Genomic DNA, 14,656 nt, shown 5'->3' on the forward strand with positions numbered 1-14,656 from the left:
ATTTGTTAATATAAACTCAAAAATTACAAGAATAAATACATCATTTATTGTCTACAAAAATTGAAAAGCGCATGGAATACATAAAACACGACAATGAAAATCTACTACGTTAAGGAAATTGAGTAAACAACATTTACATTTAATACAATTATTTAATTTCAAGACATTTTTTATATATTCTGTATTTTTTTAAGGCAAAAGCGAAGGCAAATTTTTGGTCAAGTTTGCTGAGTATTTTAGCCGAGGATTTATTAGACCTCATTGTTGGCATCCAAAACCTGACGTTTGATGTCCTCATAGGAAGGCAGGGTCTAAAAAGGGGAAACGCAATTCAAAATGCATTCAGAGCTAGTAGAAGAAATTGTTTAATAATATATGATTCGTAAGCATTAGTAGGCGCTGAGATACTCACGCACAGAGTTCAATTGAGTATTTGATATCAGACATGCGAAAAGAGGATTATGCAAAGCAGGCGATTGTTATGTTTTAATGTGAAGAGCAACGGATTGAGTTCATTACAGTTTTACCAACCTGCCAGTAGTTGTCGTCCCAAGAGGGGAACATGCGCTTGAAGACGCGGGGCTCCTGACTCTGGGTTACCCGAATAATGCTAACAGTGTCTACGGTGCGGGCGGTGGGCTCCAAGCTAATATATCGCTATAATCGAATGGATAAAGTGGGTCATTAAGGAAGTTTTACAAAGATTGCATTAACCGGCGACCTGACTTTGGCAGTGTTGAGAACTATATTACCTTGGCCATGTCCAGTATCCTGTCATTCTCTTCGGCTGTGGCACCGGAGCCGACCCACATATAGATCTCATCGCCAGCATCCAACAGCATGACATCATCCGTGTCGAGATCCTCCTGCTGGTAGTCGGCGACCTCCTCGACTTTAGCACGCCCAGCGCGTGTCAGGCGGCAGTGGAATAGGCGTGCCTCGAGCAGTGGTGGCGTTTGATCGTCCAGGCTACGGTCGTACTGACCCTCACCGTTCAAGTCTTCCCAGAAGTCGTCGGGCTCAGCTCCCTCCTCGATTACCTCCAGCTGCGCATCCTTCCAGTAGTTCTCAAAGCGTGTCGTTGCCGCCTCCTTTTCAAAGGCAGAGGCACCAAGCCCTTGCCAAATGAACACCTTGTGCGTCTTGGTGGAAGCTAGGGCAAACGCATCTCCAGAAGCCAACGAAGAGCTATCAGCAGGCACTTCGCTTGCATGGATATCACTCTCGACTGTGCCGCGAATGCGGAACAGCTGCGCAGACACAGGCAATGCCGTGTAGGAAGTCAACAGCTTGCCCTTGAAGATCTTGTAGAAGTGGCGAGGCTCATGGCCCTGTGTGGTGCGCACTAACAAAGCATTCTGTTCGACGGCCAAGGCCATGCCATCCTCGAAGGCACGCTCCTTAACAGCTGCATTAGCGTTGGCGCCCTGCCAGACATAAACAATGACGCCCTTGTCACCATTGTTGGCCTCATAGTTGTAAGTAAGCACATAGGAGCCAAAACCCAGCAGCGGCAGCTCCTCCTCGAAGGGCACATGGTTGCGTAGCACCTCGTTGCTGCCCGCCTTGGACACATACTGGGTAATATCCTTGATGCTGTTCTGGCCATGATCGGGCATGAAGCCGATGGCGCGACCACCACTTTTCTTTAACTTCTGCACGACAGCATCGATCTCATCCACATCGAGAGACTCATCCGAGCCGATGTCTAAGGCGGAGCGTACCAGACGGGTATGAGACATACCCACATCGCGCCAGGTGTCGAAGTATTGCTTGAATGGAGCCGACTCGGCGCCTTCGACAATGCGATGAATCTGGGTCCAAGCTGGGTATTTTTTGGTGCGCAGGAACTCTTGTGCCTTAGCCATAGCGTCGGACTTTTCTTTGGGAGTAGCGCCGCGTCCCACCCACACAAAAATGCCGGAGCCAGTGTCCAATATGAAGCAATCACGCGTATCCAGCATGGCTTGACGTAGGGGCTTCTGAGCAATGGTATCCACCTGGAGGTTGCCACTGGCATCGGACACCTTGTAAAGTGTTACGGCGGCAGCATCTGTGCGCTCGAAAGCACCATCCTCATCAGCGGACGACTCCTCGGGCACCTGGTCGGCTGAGCCAGAGCCTAACACGTCGAAGAACTGCTGCTTATCCATTTCTGTGCTGAATTCATCGATGATCTGCACGCGGGCACGTCCATTGTGATCCTGATCCCTAATTTGGTTAGCTGCGCTAATAGCTTTAAGCTTTTCCACGCGCTTGGCTTGGGCACCCACGTAGACATAGATGTCATTGCCAGCATCCAGAATGAAGCAATCACCCTTGTTCATCGAGGAGACGGAGAGATTTACCTGGCGCACGCGCACATTGCGCTTGCCCTTCACCTGGAACAGGCGCTTCTCCCCCTGGGCATTTGTCTGCACGTGCTTGAATCCGGTGCCCACACCGCCCTGTTCATACCGCACACCTGAACAATGGAACAGACTTGCTCATAAAACTATCTTGACAATCCACACAGCATTTACCGTTCTTGAAGTAGCTGAGAAACAGCTGTGACTCATGATCCTGCACCTCACGATGCTGGACGGGACCTCCATTGAGGATATCGTCTAATTGCACTGTCAGAATAGCCGCAGCTCCAGCCTCATCGGTGGATGTCTCCGAGCCCAGCCAAAAGTGCACATCCCATGTGAGTTGCTTGTCCTTCGGGTTCTGCTTAGTCTACGAATTGAAGGGAAGTAAGTAGAGAATTAATATTATTATTTATCTATAAAAAAATATATCTTATATTTTACTTTGTAAGTTCACAAAGGGCTTATTGCTCGACTAGGAAATACCCTGAACCCTCCAATCTGATATTCTAATCATTCTGCACTTCTTTTGAGCACTCATACATACATATGCATCCATACTCACACATAAGCTCGCGCTCTGCTAACTGGGCAGTAAGCAGCGACTGCGCTTGGGCTGCGCTGCAGTGAGGGCAATGTTATGAAAATTTATTTATTAAATAATTTAATTTCTAGACGTACGATCTTAATAAAACTTTCGTCGTGCTGATCAAGAATATATGTATATACTTTATGGGGTCTGCGATGATTCCTTCTGCCCGCTACATACTTTTACACAACCATTATGCCCTGATTTCCCATTTTCAATGGGTTCAGGGTATAAAAAGGCGAAAATAATTCATTATAGATCATTATATCAACAAATCTTTAAATTGAGTAAAATCTTTTAGTAATTCGCATTCAGCATAAGAGATATAATAACCATTTATAATTATTTTTAATTTTTAAAATTCATATAAAATTTTAAATGTGATTTAATATTACTTAACTTATTAAATTTATTATCATTTATCACACACATTTATTATTGTTGCAGTATTATTATTCTTTGTATTATTCTATTTTACTTACATTCAGAATGATGAAGGAATCTCCAGTGTAAAATTTGCCATAGTTGTTTGGGGGATACGGCACAGGCTCGAAATTCTAAAACACCAAAATTGGACAGACATGAGTATACATAAAAGTATGTACATATATATGTATATATGTTAATGTTCTATTTCGGGAGCCGAAACAGTAAAAATAATTATTTGAAAAAAAAAAGTGAAATCGATTCTCTATAAACAAAGGCAAAATTATCCAAAAAACAACATAAAGGCAAGCTGTTACCATTTGCCGGCAGGAGCTAATAAATTATGCTGTTTCTGAGTTAATTAACACACACTGGTCGTATTGACAGCACAGACACATACTAGTGAAGCTTTGCTAGCCAAACATGTGTTCCTCATATTGCGTGCCTTCAGCGAATAGAAACCAGCATCAGACACCAGTCTACAATTCCTTTAATGCAAACACGTGTGTATATATGTATGTATGTATGTGTGTGCGGACTATAAGTAAGTGTGTGTGTGCAAGTGTACTATCACTTTGCATGCCAACGGCAACAGCTGCCGCTGAGGCGCCGCTCGCTGAGCAACGCATTCGTGCGTGGGTGTCGAACTTTCCCCCAAACGATGTAAACATGCAGCGGCAGCAACTATTTATATACACTTCCCTCATAGATGCAGTGTATAAAAGTAAAATTGCAAGCGTATTCCAAGACATCTACATATATAGAAACCTATATATGCCAAGACTGTCGATACTAAAAGTGTAAGTACATTTAAATACAGAATATTTCCTCATCTGAATTTTTCCTGTTTTCATAGATTCGGTCGTTGCAACTACTATTACTTACTTCAATGCGCCATATCTCCAGGCCAGGTGCGCGACCGGCATTGGCGAAAGCTGGATGCATGATGCGTCTGGCTGGTTGCTTGTTGGTGCTACTAGAGGGTTGAACGTCAGCAGTTGAGACAGGGAATGCGGGTCGAGTGTTGAATGTGCCCGCTGAGCAGAATCTTGTAGAAATGGCGATGAATACGACCAAACTGCTGGAATTGGAAATAATTAAGTTTTTGCTTGAAAGCAATCATCCAACTAAACGCCTTTTACAGGCAACAAGTCGACCTATCTAGCTGTGCCAGACCATCACGGGTTTCAATGTCAATGACTCATAACCATAAAAGGTCGTTCAGACACATAGAGCCTCATTTGTCATTTAATGTACTGTACTCGAAAAACTGGCCTAGCTTATAGTTGATATATATACATATGTAAGTCTGAGAGCATGAACAGTTGATATTCTTTTGATGAACACGCACACCGCCTGTGAGTAATACATTATTTGCACTATTTATTTACCTAAAAAGGTAATCTATCAGAGCTGAATAATAAAGCTAATAATATTAAATCAGTCAAAAAAAAAAAAAAAAAAAAAAAAAATCAGTCGTTAAGACTTCGATTTTATGAGTCTATTTTAAAACCAATAAACTCTAAGATTTTCAGCATATTCTAGATCAGAATTTCAGTCTGATAAACATGTGAAAAATCTGATTAAAACTTACAATTTTGTATATATATATATATATATATATATATATATATATATATATATAATCACGTTATTTATAAGCTCGCGCCGTATGTGTAATATTTTCTCTGTTTAGTTAACTTTTTTCACACTGCTCTACTCTATTAAAAACTGGGAGCTTATTAGCTAGCGAACCACTCGCTTGCATTACCTGCAGATGACTGCCAGATGACGGGCGGCGTTTCGCTTTGCCATTTCGTGGCGGCGTCGGCTTCTGGGGCGATGGAGGAAGCGACAGGGGATGAGGCCACTCGCTGAGCGCCTTTGTTTATTGTTGCTTGAGATATATAAATATGTATATGCGCTTGTGTGTAGCCGTTTGTGTCGGTCGAATTGTTGCTATTATTATGTAGTATTCGCCTTTGTTTTTATCTTTCCCAACTCAAACACAGATGATTGCCCGCTGGCTGAGAGATAAAAGAGAGAATGACCTGTGAATGAGAAAGAGAGAGCAACAGGTTATTAAATCATTGATAAAAAACATTAGACATCAACATTACAAAGCACTTGATATAAAACGCACTCTACTACAGTTCAAGATATATGCATGTATGTGTATATCAATTGATCTATATAACTGGAATAAGTTACAATATTTATATATTTATATATTTACTCTTATTATATTATTCAGTTCTTATTATATTATTCAATATATACCAGAGCATTGATAATAGCATATACAATATATAATATATATGAAAATAATACAAATATTAATAATTTCCATTAAACATGTGACAAATAGGCAAGTATGGCAATATATTAAAAATATATGCTGCTGAAATAAGAACCGGTTCAGGATTCCCACAGACTTCCTTTATCGTAAACTTGATTTCATTTTTAAAGCTTTAAGCAAGCTTAAACATTTTCTGGTCCTCAGATAACAACATATAGTTTTTAGTTTTAATATCACTCACTGAAGCTGCCAATTAAAACGCGTCACGCACGCTTTTTTTTTTTATTTTATAATTTTTATTTTAAGTAATTAGGTTTTTAACATGGCGACATGTGGGACTCGAATGATATCACTATTAAAGAAATAGCACCATCGACAAGCCCTTTTCTCGTTTCTCAACTGGGTCACGAGCATTATAAACATTATACATATTTATTTATATGCATTTATGATATATGGTAAGCGACAATGCTCACATTGTTTATTTGCCTTATTCAAGTATTTTCTGTCATTTTCAAGTTGGACCTGTTATTGGGCTATCTGTGTACATATATACATATATTGTAGTATATATAAATGCGACGTGTTTTGAATTTCAACTATCTCATAATATACATTCCAAATGTTGTAGCACAAGCATACGTCATCTTCCTTCACAATTGTTAACTACAATGGATAGAAAAGCAGCACAAAAGGAATTGACCAATTCATGTTTAACAACTCATTAGCAAATTGTAATTCAAAACTCGTTAACTCATAAATCAATATATACTCATAAATACTATTTACTTTAATACATATGCCTTTTAAAAGAGACAAGAAGTATGGCGCTTTAATGCCATTTTAAATGTGATAAATATTAACAATAATTGGTAAATAATATTACTTCCTCTCATTTGTGTACATAAAATTACACATAGAATATATAATGTGTCTTAATGGTTATAAGGCTCGTAGTTCTTGAAAAAAAAATTTAAATGCAGCCCTTTGCAATGAGCCAAATTTAACAGAATCTACAAAATTTCAATTACATATTTTACAAACTGAAAATTACTTTTCATTTATACTATACAAAATTAATTTAATTATACTTTTTGGTCTTGTTTTGTTTTTCCCTAAAAAAAATTAAGTTATACATACATATGTACAGACGTACTTTCAAGTCTAGCAATTACGCGTCTGGAAACCTTAGCCCAAGATAAGCTAAGCTCACAGAAATTGACAAGCCTAATCAGTAGAACATATAATATAATGATACACTCTATACGTATGTACATACATACATATGTATATACACATAGTACTGTAGAGCCTAAGACAATTTACAATTGAGCAATGATTCGATTTTGCGAGGCACAGGCAAAGGTTATCATTTGGTGTTTCATGCTTATAGGTCATTCATTTGAAGTGTATCATATACATACAATATTAAATGATATTGTTTCTAATTTTGCATATTTATCTAAAACTCACACAATTTATGCATATCAGCTGATCTATTGACGCTATCAATACAGCCAAACACACACACAAACACACTAAGCGAATAAATCACTTACGCTTCTCTGTCAACAAGATGAACTGAAAGCTTCCAGGCTTTGGAAGCAACTGAACAAACTCGCGGCACTAGTATGTAGTGATCGAAGCAACGCAGCTTGAGACACTGAACGAAACTGAACGATTGTCGTTGACTTATAAAAGGCCGCTCGAAAGCAAAGCGAGATCAAGCAGTCACCGTTTTGATAAGACTGACGAGCAGATAGTACGAGAGGGATCAGAAAAAGTACAATTCGTAAAACATAACTGTAAACAATTGAAAAACACAATTCAAGCTTTATTAGAAACCGGGTTAGAGATCACAGAGAATACCCAGCTTTTGATTCTGCGAACCCAAGTCCAACTAATCTTTTGTACACTGTTTAACTGACAATAGATTTTCATATGCAAAAAGCATTGCATTTGCTTTTAAAAATTTACCAAATTTGTACAATACCGTCACTATTTTAAAAGTTTAATTAATTTGTTGATCTAAGTAAGCTCATGAATTTTTCTTATTTTATAAAATAGTGTCAATATGTATTCTTAAAATATTTCTGTAGGATTGTTATCTTATTATTTAGATGCTAATGTTTACTTTTTAGTAATCGGCAGCCGTATTGGACAAATAGTCGCGTCTTCCAATATTCGAGGCCTGTTTGCTTTGCACTGCCTCCAATTTGGGGCATTCGGTTATCCGATGGCCAAGACCACCGCAATAGCTGCAGCCATGCGAGTCGCCCAGATCCAAATGCTGATGCTCCGCCTCAGGCGCCAGTTCGTCAAGAAAGTCGGGTACCTCCTGCTTGGCTTCCAGGAGAAGGTGCTTTAAATCCAGTAGTACAGATTGCTCAGTTATCTTGTTGATCAGTGTAGTCGCTAATCCCTTGGTATTAGAGCGACCTGTTCGACCAATGCGATGCACATAGTTCTCGATATCGTCGGGCATATCGTAATTGATCACATGCTGAACATTGGGAAAATCTAGGCCTTTGGAGGCCACGTCTGTGGCAACAAGAACATCTTTTTTGCCCACCCGATATGCGTCGACCGCACGTGAACGCTCCTCCTGATCCTTGCCGCCGTGTATGGCCACAGCCTCGACGCCCTTAAGCAGTAGATATTCGTGTATAGTGTCCACGTCTTGTTTCTTCTCGGCAAAGATAAGCACTGGAGGAGCCGTCTTTTGCAGGCACTCCAGTAGGTAGACCACTTTGGCTTCCTGCTTCACATACTCTACTTGCTGCGTGACATTCATGGAGGCGGCACCGGCACGTCCTACGTTGATTGTCACTGGTTTGACAAGTGCAGAACGCGCAAAGTTTTGAATCTTCTTGGGCATTGTGGCAGAGAAGAGCAGCGTCTGCCGCTGACCCTTAAAGAACGAGAATATAGTACGCACATCTTCCTCGAAGCCCATATCAATCATGCGATCCGCCTCGTCCATGCACAGATACCGACACATGTCCAAAGTAAGTATCTTCTTGTCCAGCATGTCCATGAGTCGCCCAGGAGTGGCCACCACAATGTGCACTCCACGCGATATCACATCTAGCGCCTCAGACACTGGCAGTCCGCCCATTGCCAGGCAGGAGCGAATCTCAGGCATACCGCACAGCTGCAGATGCTTACTGTAATGTTGAATGATTTCGTGCGTCTGTTTGGCCAGTTCACGAGACGGACATATGATGAGCCCGTACGGACCCTCGTTGCGTTCGAAGGGCAGACGGAATTCCTGTTCCAGAGCAAACATTACAATCGGCAACACAAATACCAGCGTTTTGCCAGAGCCCGTGAAGGCAATGCCGATCAAATCGCGGCCAGCAAGTACAGTTGGCAGGCCCTGCACTTGTATGGGCGTTGGCTTTTTAATTCCCTTGGCAGCCAGACCATTGAGAATGCCCTTGTGAAACTTCATCTCACGAAAGCTGCGAATGGGAGGGCTAACATTCTCGCCTTCAACCAAGATTCTCAGCTGCTTACGTATAGCCTGCCGCTCCGACTCGGGCATGGCCTCTATATAGCGCGGTGGCCGCCATGATGTCTTAATCGGTTCGTCATACTGTATACCTTTAGCCAATTCCGCTACACCCATCAGTGCCTTCTGCTGCGCAATGCTCTCCATTATCTTTTCCTCCTCACGAAGCTGTTTTTCCACGGCGCTCAACTTTTTGGCTTCCGCAATTTTTTTAAGCTCTGTATGTTGGTCCAGCAAACTGATGTTGTATTTGCGACCCCAAGTCTCTGCCTCTTGGGCACCTTGTGCATCATCTTCGTTTTCATTTTCGCTAGAAGATTTCGGCTGTGTTGTTTCTGTGGCCAGTTGAACAATGCGCCCTAGTTTCATCAAATGTTGCTTTTTCCGTTCTTTAACTGGAACGTAGGGCACATAATTGTCTTCCTTCTCTTCTTCATCAGACGATTTGGAGCTACGCCTGTAACGTTTAATAGGTGTACTCATATTTACTCAACTACATGAACGGAACCTTTAGAATTGTTTTTTGTGTTGCTCTGAATCCAAACGTTTTCGACAACAGGGTGCTGCCATATGCGTCGAATCGATAAGCCCAACATTTTTATATCGGCAATTCGGCAGCACCACTATTCTTTTAATTTTTGCGCTGCCAGACTGTCTATTTATATAACGACTAACACATTGAATATACATATATCTGCGGAACAATGAGTTCTGTTAATATTTTATTCAGTTGACACAATTTTTAAATAGAGCATCTTACGTTTTGGAGGTACTACATTCAACATAACTACAGTGTGTACTGTAAAAATAAAAGTTTTACCGAGCTCTCAGCGAGCGCTACCGCTGACTAAGTCGATATATATCGAGCAATCATTGCAAATTATCGAAGAAATAATATATTTCTTCTTAGACGTCAACTCGAACTCGCCGAAAACTGAGCAGTGTGATTTTGTTTAGTAATTGACTAAATATTAACTTTCGTCGTCATCATGTCTATGTCAAAGACGACAAACACATATAATCGGCAGAATTGGGAGGACGCCGAGTTCCCAATCCTCTGCCAGACATGCCTGGGTGATAATCCGTACGTGCGCATGATCAAGGAACGCTTCGGCAAGGAATGCAAAATATGCACACGTCCTTTTACCATATTCCGTTGGTGCCCGGGTGCGCGAATGCGCTTTAAGAAGACTGAGGTCTGTCAAACGTGTGCCCGGTTGAAGAACGTTTGCCAGACGTGTCTCCTGGATTTGGAGTATGGTCTGCCCATCCAGGTGCGCGACGCAGCACTGAAAGTGGCAGACAATATGCCACAGAGTGATGTCAATAAAGAGTACTACATACAGAACATTGATGCCCAGCTCCAGGATGGAGATGGCACTGAAGCCGCTGGTACCGTGGGACGCTCACTTGCTGCAAACGAAATGCTGTCGAAACTGGCACGTACAGCGCCTTATTATAAAAGGAATAGGCCTCACATCTGCTCTTTCTGGGTGAAGGGCGAATGCAAACGTGGCGAGGAGTGTCCCTATCGGCATGACAAACCCAACGAGCCGGACGATCCACTATGCGAGCAGAACATTAAAGACCGATACTATGGACGCAACGATCCCGTTGCCGAGAAGATAATGAAGCGTGCCGCTTCATTACCTACGTTGGAGCCGCCGGAAGATCGCAATATAACAACATTGTATGTTGGAAATTTACCTGAAGAAATCACTGAGCCCGAAATACGTGATCAATTCTATCAGTATGGAGAAATACGTTCCATTGCGCTTGTGCCGCGTCAGCAGTGCTCTTTTGTCCAATACACCAAACGCAGTGCCGCCGAGTTAGCTGCCGAGCGCACCTTCAATAAATTGGTAATTCAGGGACGCAAGGTTAGCATAAAGTGGGCCCATTCTCAGGCCAAGCAGGGCACCGCCGCCAAGACAGATCGCCGTTTCGATGTTGCAGGCATACCACCGCCGAGTGCTAAGCCAAACGACTACTTCAATCTACGCCAGGAACAAATAAACGTCATGCCCGCAGGCTTGAAGCTCCATCAGCTGCCCTCCAATCTGGTCCCGGCCTCTGCCTACCAGATGTACGCCCAACCTACTTTTGCAGCGCCCTACAATGGACTTCCAAGCAGCAGTACCAGTGGAGCTGCTTCGGCCCCAAATAGCACAACCACAAGTACCTCTGGTGTGAATCTCGATTCGATTCCTCCACCGCCTGGACAAATGCCGTATCCCAGCCAGGATGCTAGTCGCATGGGCGCCATAAAGAAATAATATTCATCTTATACCAATATAACATATAGCTAGTGCTACTTCTATAAAAAAAATAAAAATAAATGGACGTCTTGAATAAAAACGTTTATATAATCTTCCTATCTTTGAGATCGATCATGAGTTCTAATTGTCTATGAACGAAATCTGTCATATCCCTTATAGAAACATTCAACTGCAAACATGACATAGATTTATAAATGCTTTCAAAATTACGCTTTATGCCTATTGTTAGCTTAATCACAGATATAAAATACTTCATTTTTATTGAATTAGTTAATATCCGGCGTAATTACGGAACGTTTCCTCTGTATTAGACGCTGGGCACGCTGCGACTTTTGCCGCTCAATGAAATGAACCCGAAGTGCAGTAAAGTCGATGCCGCTCCTGTACTCCAAAGAGTTGCGCTCATCACTGCAAGTAAAATCGTTATTTGGTATATATATACCCATTTTGTTTAGGGTATCTCACATGGGCGCTCGACTCCAATAGTTGGGTACACATTGCAGGCGATTACGGAGAGTTTCAAAAGCCACAGTTTGTGGCAGCAACATAAGTATTCCAAAGAGCGCATGTGCCAAATATTGAGCATCAGCACAATTATTCGATTTAGAAACAAGTGTTAGGCGCAAGGCAGCAAAAATTGGAGATTCAATGAGCTGAACCAGCTTGTCCAATTCGCAGAGCAGCTCCACCGTAATCTCAACATCCGAGCTGAAAAACAAGGCATTACATAATACAAAGGGAAAATTATGAGATTGTCACTTACAATAGAATAACCAGCTCGGAGACATGCTGATAACACTGAGCGATCAAACAAAGCGACAACGTGGACACTGGACAGCAGACCCAGCTTTTGTAAAGGCATTGGAAGAGATCTGCTGATTTCGGATCCGAAATTTCTCGCAAGCTAGTGCGTAACTCAAAAAGTTCCGTTGAGGTCAACAATATATTGTTTAAAAGTCGCACAAGCGTAGAGGAAAACTTCAGATTAAGCACTCCATCTGCAATGATCTCGGCAAGTGTGCGATAGATATACTCGGCATTCAGTAGAACACACAGGTTTCTAAAAAGAGTTAGTTTAAATATACACAAACAACCTCGACAACACTAGTAATATATGTAATTTTACCTTATAATAAGGCTGGCTCGGTTTTCCAATATCAGTTTGTCCTCGGTGAACAGATTCAGTAGGCTCAGCAAAAATTTACGGTAATGTGGTTTATTAAAATCATCTAGATCTAAATAATTACCACAGAAATTATTAAATTGCTAAGTAAGTCAAGCACTGAGACACCCACCCTTTGTATCCTGCGAGTTGATTATCTCAGCTAGCACACATAAGCTTTGCAGAACCACCTCATCCGAGTTGTCAGATAGCGTGGCCAAAAGATTGTTGTTCAGATTGCTGTCATGCAGCGCCATTTCGTTGGGAAAATTTAAAAAGAGATGATGTATCCATTTAAGTACTGCAATCTTTGTGTGCATTGAGTTGTGCGTGAGGTATTGCGAGAGCACTTCCATAATCGAACGTAAATCAATTTTGGCCACATTTTGAGTTTTAAACTCTTTTGAAGATACCAGCTGCATCATTGAGTTGTTCACAGAGACGGCGCACTCCTTGATGTCTGAATTAAAATATTTCATTACTTACATAGAGACATAATGGCTGCTTGAATTCACTCACTGCGCTTGGACTCCACATTGTATTCAAGGCATGGCAAAATAGCTGTGAAAATGCCACTCGCATAGGGCAACACGTTTGGGCCAAATATTTGTACGAATTCTCTTATCCATGATATGGCAATGGACTTAATTAATTCGTTCAGCGATTGTGCGTGTGTTATCAACGTGTTGATGGTATCCTCCATGCGCACTGACGAGGAATCATTGCGTATAGACTTTAAGAACTGACTAATCGTGTTCTCGCACATGGGCTGTATCTCCGGCGTATTATCCTCTAGCATGACGAAGAGACCATCCAGTATTTCAGTTAAATAGTTAACCATATTAATATCGGGTACAGCATTCAGAATTGAGATCCACGAAATGACATATTGACGTGCAAACGGATTGTTGACATACATGCGCTCCCTAAGCAGCGGAATGAAGGCTTCTAAATTAAAGGTCTCATATGATTCAGTAACAATGTCCTGCAGGAATACATCAGTAAATATCTCTTTCTAATCGTAATTTTGTAATACATGTAATGGTTTCAATAAAACCTTTAGCAAGCGATCCAACAGTTCACTGCCGTCCTTCACCATTTGATCGGAGTCGGTAACCAAACGCGATAGAGCAGCGAATAATTCTGGAAAGTACGGTATAATGGCTGCACGGGCTACTTTAACCACATTGTATAGGGACTCACAGGCAAAGTAACGTACGCGCAAGTCTGGATCGGACAGACAGTTCATTATGGGTGTCACCAGCTCGCTCACGTATTTATCCGAATCCTTAGCAAAAGATAACGATAAAGATAAAGATGCGATAAAGTCATGCGATTTTTTATAAGTGAGAGTGGTAGCAATAGATATATAGATATCTCCCGGTTACAAATCAAACCAGAAATTCGTCATATCATCTCTAAAGGCATATTCATGACTAATACTTATTAACTTTTTACCTTGCCTAGCCCTAAACCCGTTGCAGCCAACCCAATCAGAGCTCCTTTACGGCGATTGGCATCGCGTGATGTGGCATAATCGTTTGAGAGCACTTCGATCAACTTTCGTATTTGTGTTGCATTATTCTTATTATTAAACTCAGTGACCATTCTGTTGAATTATGAATGATTAGTATGTTTGTTGCAGCTGCAAAGAGGGCGTTTTCTTTGTAATATTTACTTTTCAATTTCTTGGGAGGCCACTTTCCGCTTGTCGTAGACTTTGTCGCCCAGCGCTTTAGCGCAGGACTCACTTAAAGGTGCATACGGTGGCTCCATTGTATTTGTATGTTAAAAAAAATATGTATACAAATGTATTTAAAGCTTAATTGGTTTTTTCGCGGTGTTGCCACTGTTATGCCCAGCCGCTTGATTAGTGCTGCCACTATGTCTCGCACAGCTGTTTGGCGAAGATGCCACTAAGCAATCAATCGTGGGCAATTGGTAAATACTAAATGATCATAGAATAGACAGTATTGACCAAAAAACATGGTCATTGCCATAAACAGGATGTAGGCCTAGTTCACAAAAAGTGCTCGTAA

At 41.5% G+C, this 14,656-nt stretch overlaps 4 protein-coding genes across 7 annotated transcripts; 1 reads left to right on the plus strand and 3 right to left on the minus strand.

Annotated features, from left to right (window-relative positions):
- Nucleotides 1-23: 23 nt before the first annotated feature.
- On the minus strand, nucleotides 24-7,336 carry Gel (Gelsolin). Of its 4 annotated transcripts, none has more exons than XR_016197652.1 (8): nucleotides 7,222-7,336; nucleotides 5,135-5,414; nucleotides 4,249-4,444; nucleotides 3,420-3,494; nucleotides 2,523-2,718; nucleotides 753-2,464; nucleotides 413-657; nucleotides 24-348 (listed from the first exon to the last, which is right to left on the minus strand). XR_016197652.1 is itself a non-coding variant. In XM_030387489.2 (8 exons), the coding sequence occupies exons 2-8, from the start codon at nucleotides 5,176-5,178 to the stop codon at nucleotides 252-254; spliced, it is 2,376 nt and encodes a 791-aa protein (XP_030243349.1). In that variant the 5' UTR covers nucleotides 5,179-5,414; nucleotides 7,222-7,336; the 3' UTR covers nucleotides 24-251. The 4 variants fall into 4 exon arrangements, 3 of the variants coding, with proteins under 3 accessions (XP_030243349.1, XP_017968867.1, XP_017968866.1); XM_030387489.2 differs by having other exon boundaries at nucleotides 24-278; nucleotides 532-657; XM_018113378.3 differs by having other exon boundaries at nucleotides 24-311; nucleotides 532-657; nucleotides 4,249-4,441; nucleotides 7,222-7,335.
- Nucleotides 7,337-7,752: 416 nt separating this feature from the next.
- On the minus strand, nucleotides 7,753-9,757 carry abs (ATP-dependent RNA helicase abstrakt). The gene has a single exon (XM_018097977.3). The coding sequence runs from the start codon at nucleotides 9,657-9,659 to the stop codon at nucleotides 7,800-7,802; it is 1,860 nt and encodes a 619-aa protein (XP_017953466.1). The 5' UTR covers nucleotides 9,660-9,757; the 3' UTR covers nucleotides 7,753-7,799.
- A 318-nt stretch (nucleotides 9,758-10,075) lies between these two features.
- On the plus strand, nucleotides 10,076-11,560 carry LOC108652924 (pre-mRNA-splicing factor RBM22). The gene has a single exon (XM_018103124.3). It carries the CDS (start codon nucleotides 10,166-10,168, stop codon nucleotides 11,450-11,452), a length of 1,287 nt encoding a protein of 428 aa, XP_017958613.1. The 5' UTR covers nucleotides 10,076-10,165; the 3' UTR covers nucleotides 11,453-11,560.
- A 65-nt stretch (nucleotides 11,561-11,625) lies between these two features.
- On the minus strand, nucleotides 11,626-14,479 carry LOC108652713 (protein VAC14 homolog). The gene is made up of 9 exons (XM_018102911.3): nucleotides 14,296-14,479; nucleotides 14,076-14,226; nucleotides 13,675-13,905; nucleotides 13,137-13,602; nucleotides 12,751-13,077; nucleotides 12,582-12,690; nucleotides 12,219-12,515; nucleotides 11,921-12,163; nucleotides 11,626-11,863 (listed from the first exon to the last, which is right to left on the minus strand). Exons 1-9 carry the CDS (start codon nucleotides 14,391-14,393, stop codon nucleotides 11,722-11,724), a joined length of 2,064 nt encoding a protein of 687 aa, XP_017958400.1. The 5' UTR covers nucleotides 14,394-14,479; the 3' UTR covers nucleotides 11,626-11,721.
- Nucleotides 14,480-14,656: the final 177 nt, after the last annotated feature.

Source organism: Drosophila navojoa, chromosome 2, assembly GCF_054131105.1.
Source record: "Drosophila navojoa isolate 15081-1374.11 chromosome 2, UAZ_NAV_1.0, whole genome shotgun sequence".
Taxonomy (NCBI): Eukaryota; Metazoa; Arthropoda; class Insecta; order Diptera; family Drosophilidae; genus Drosophila; species Drosophila navojoa.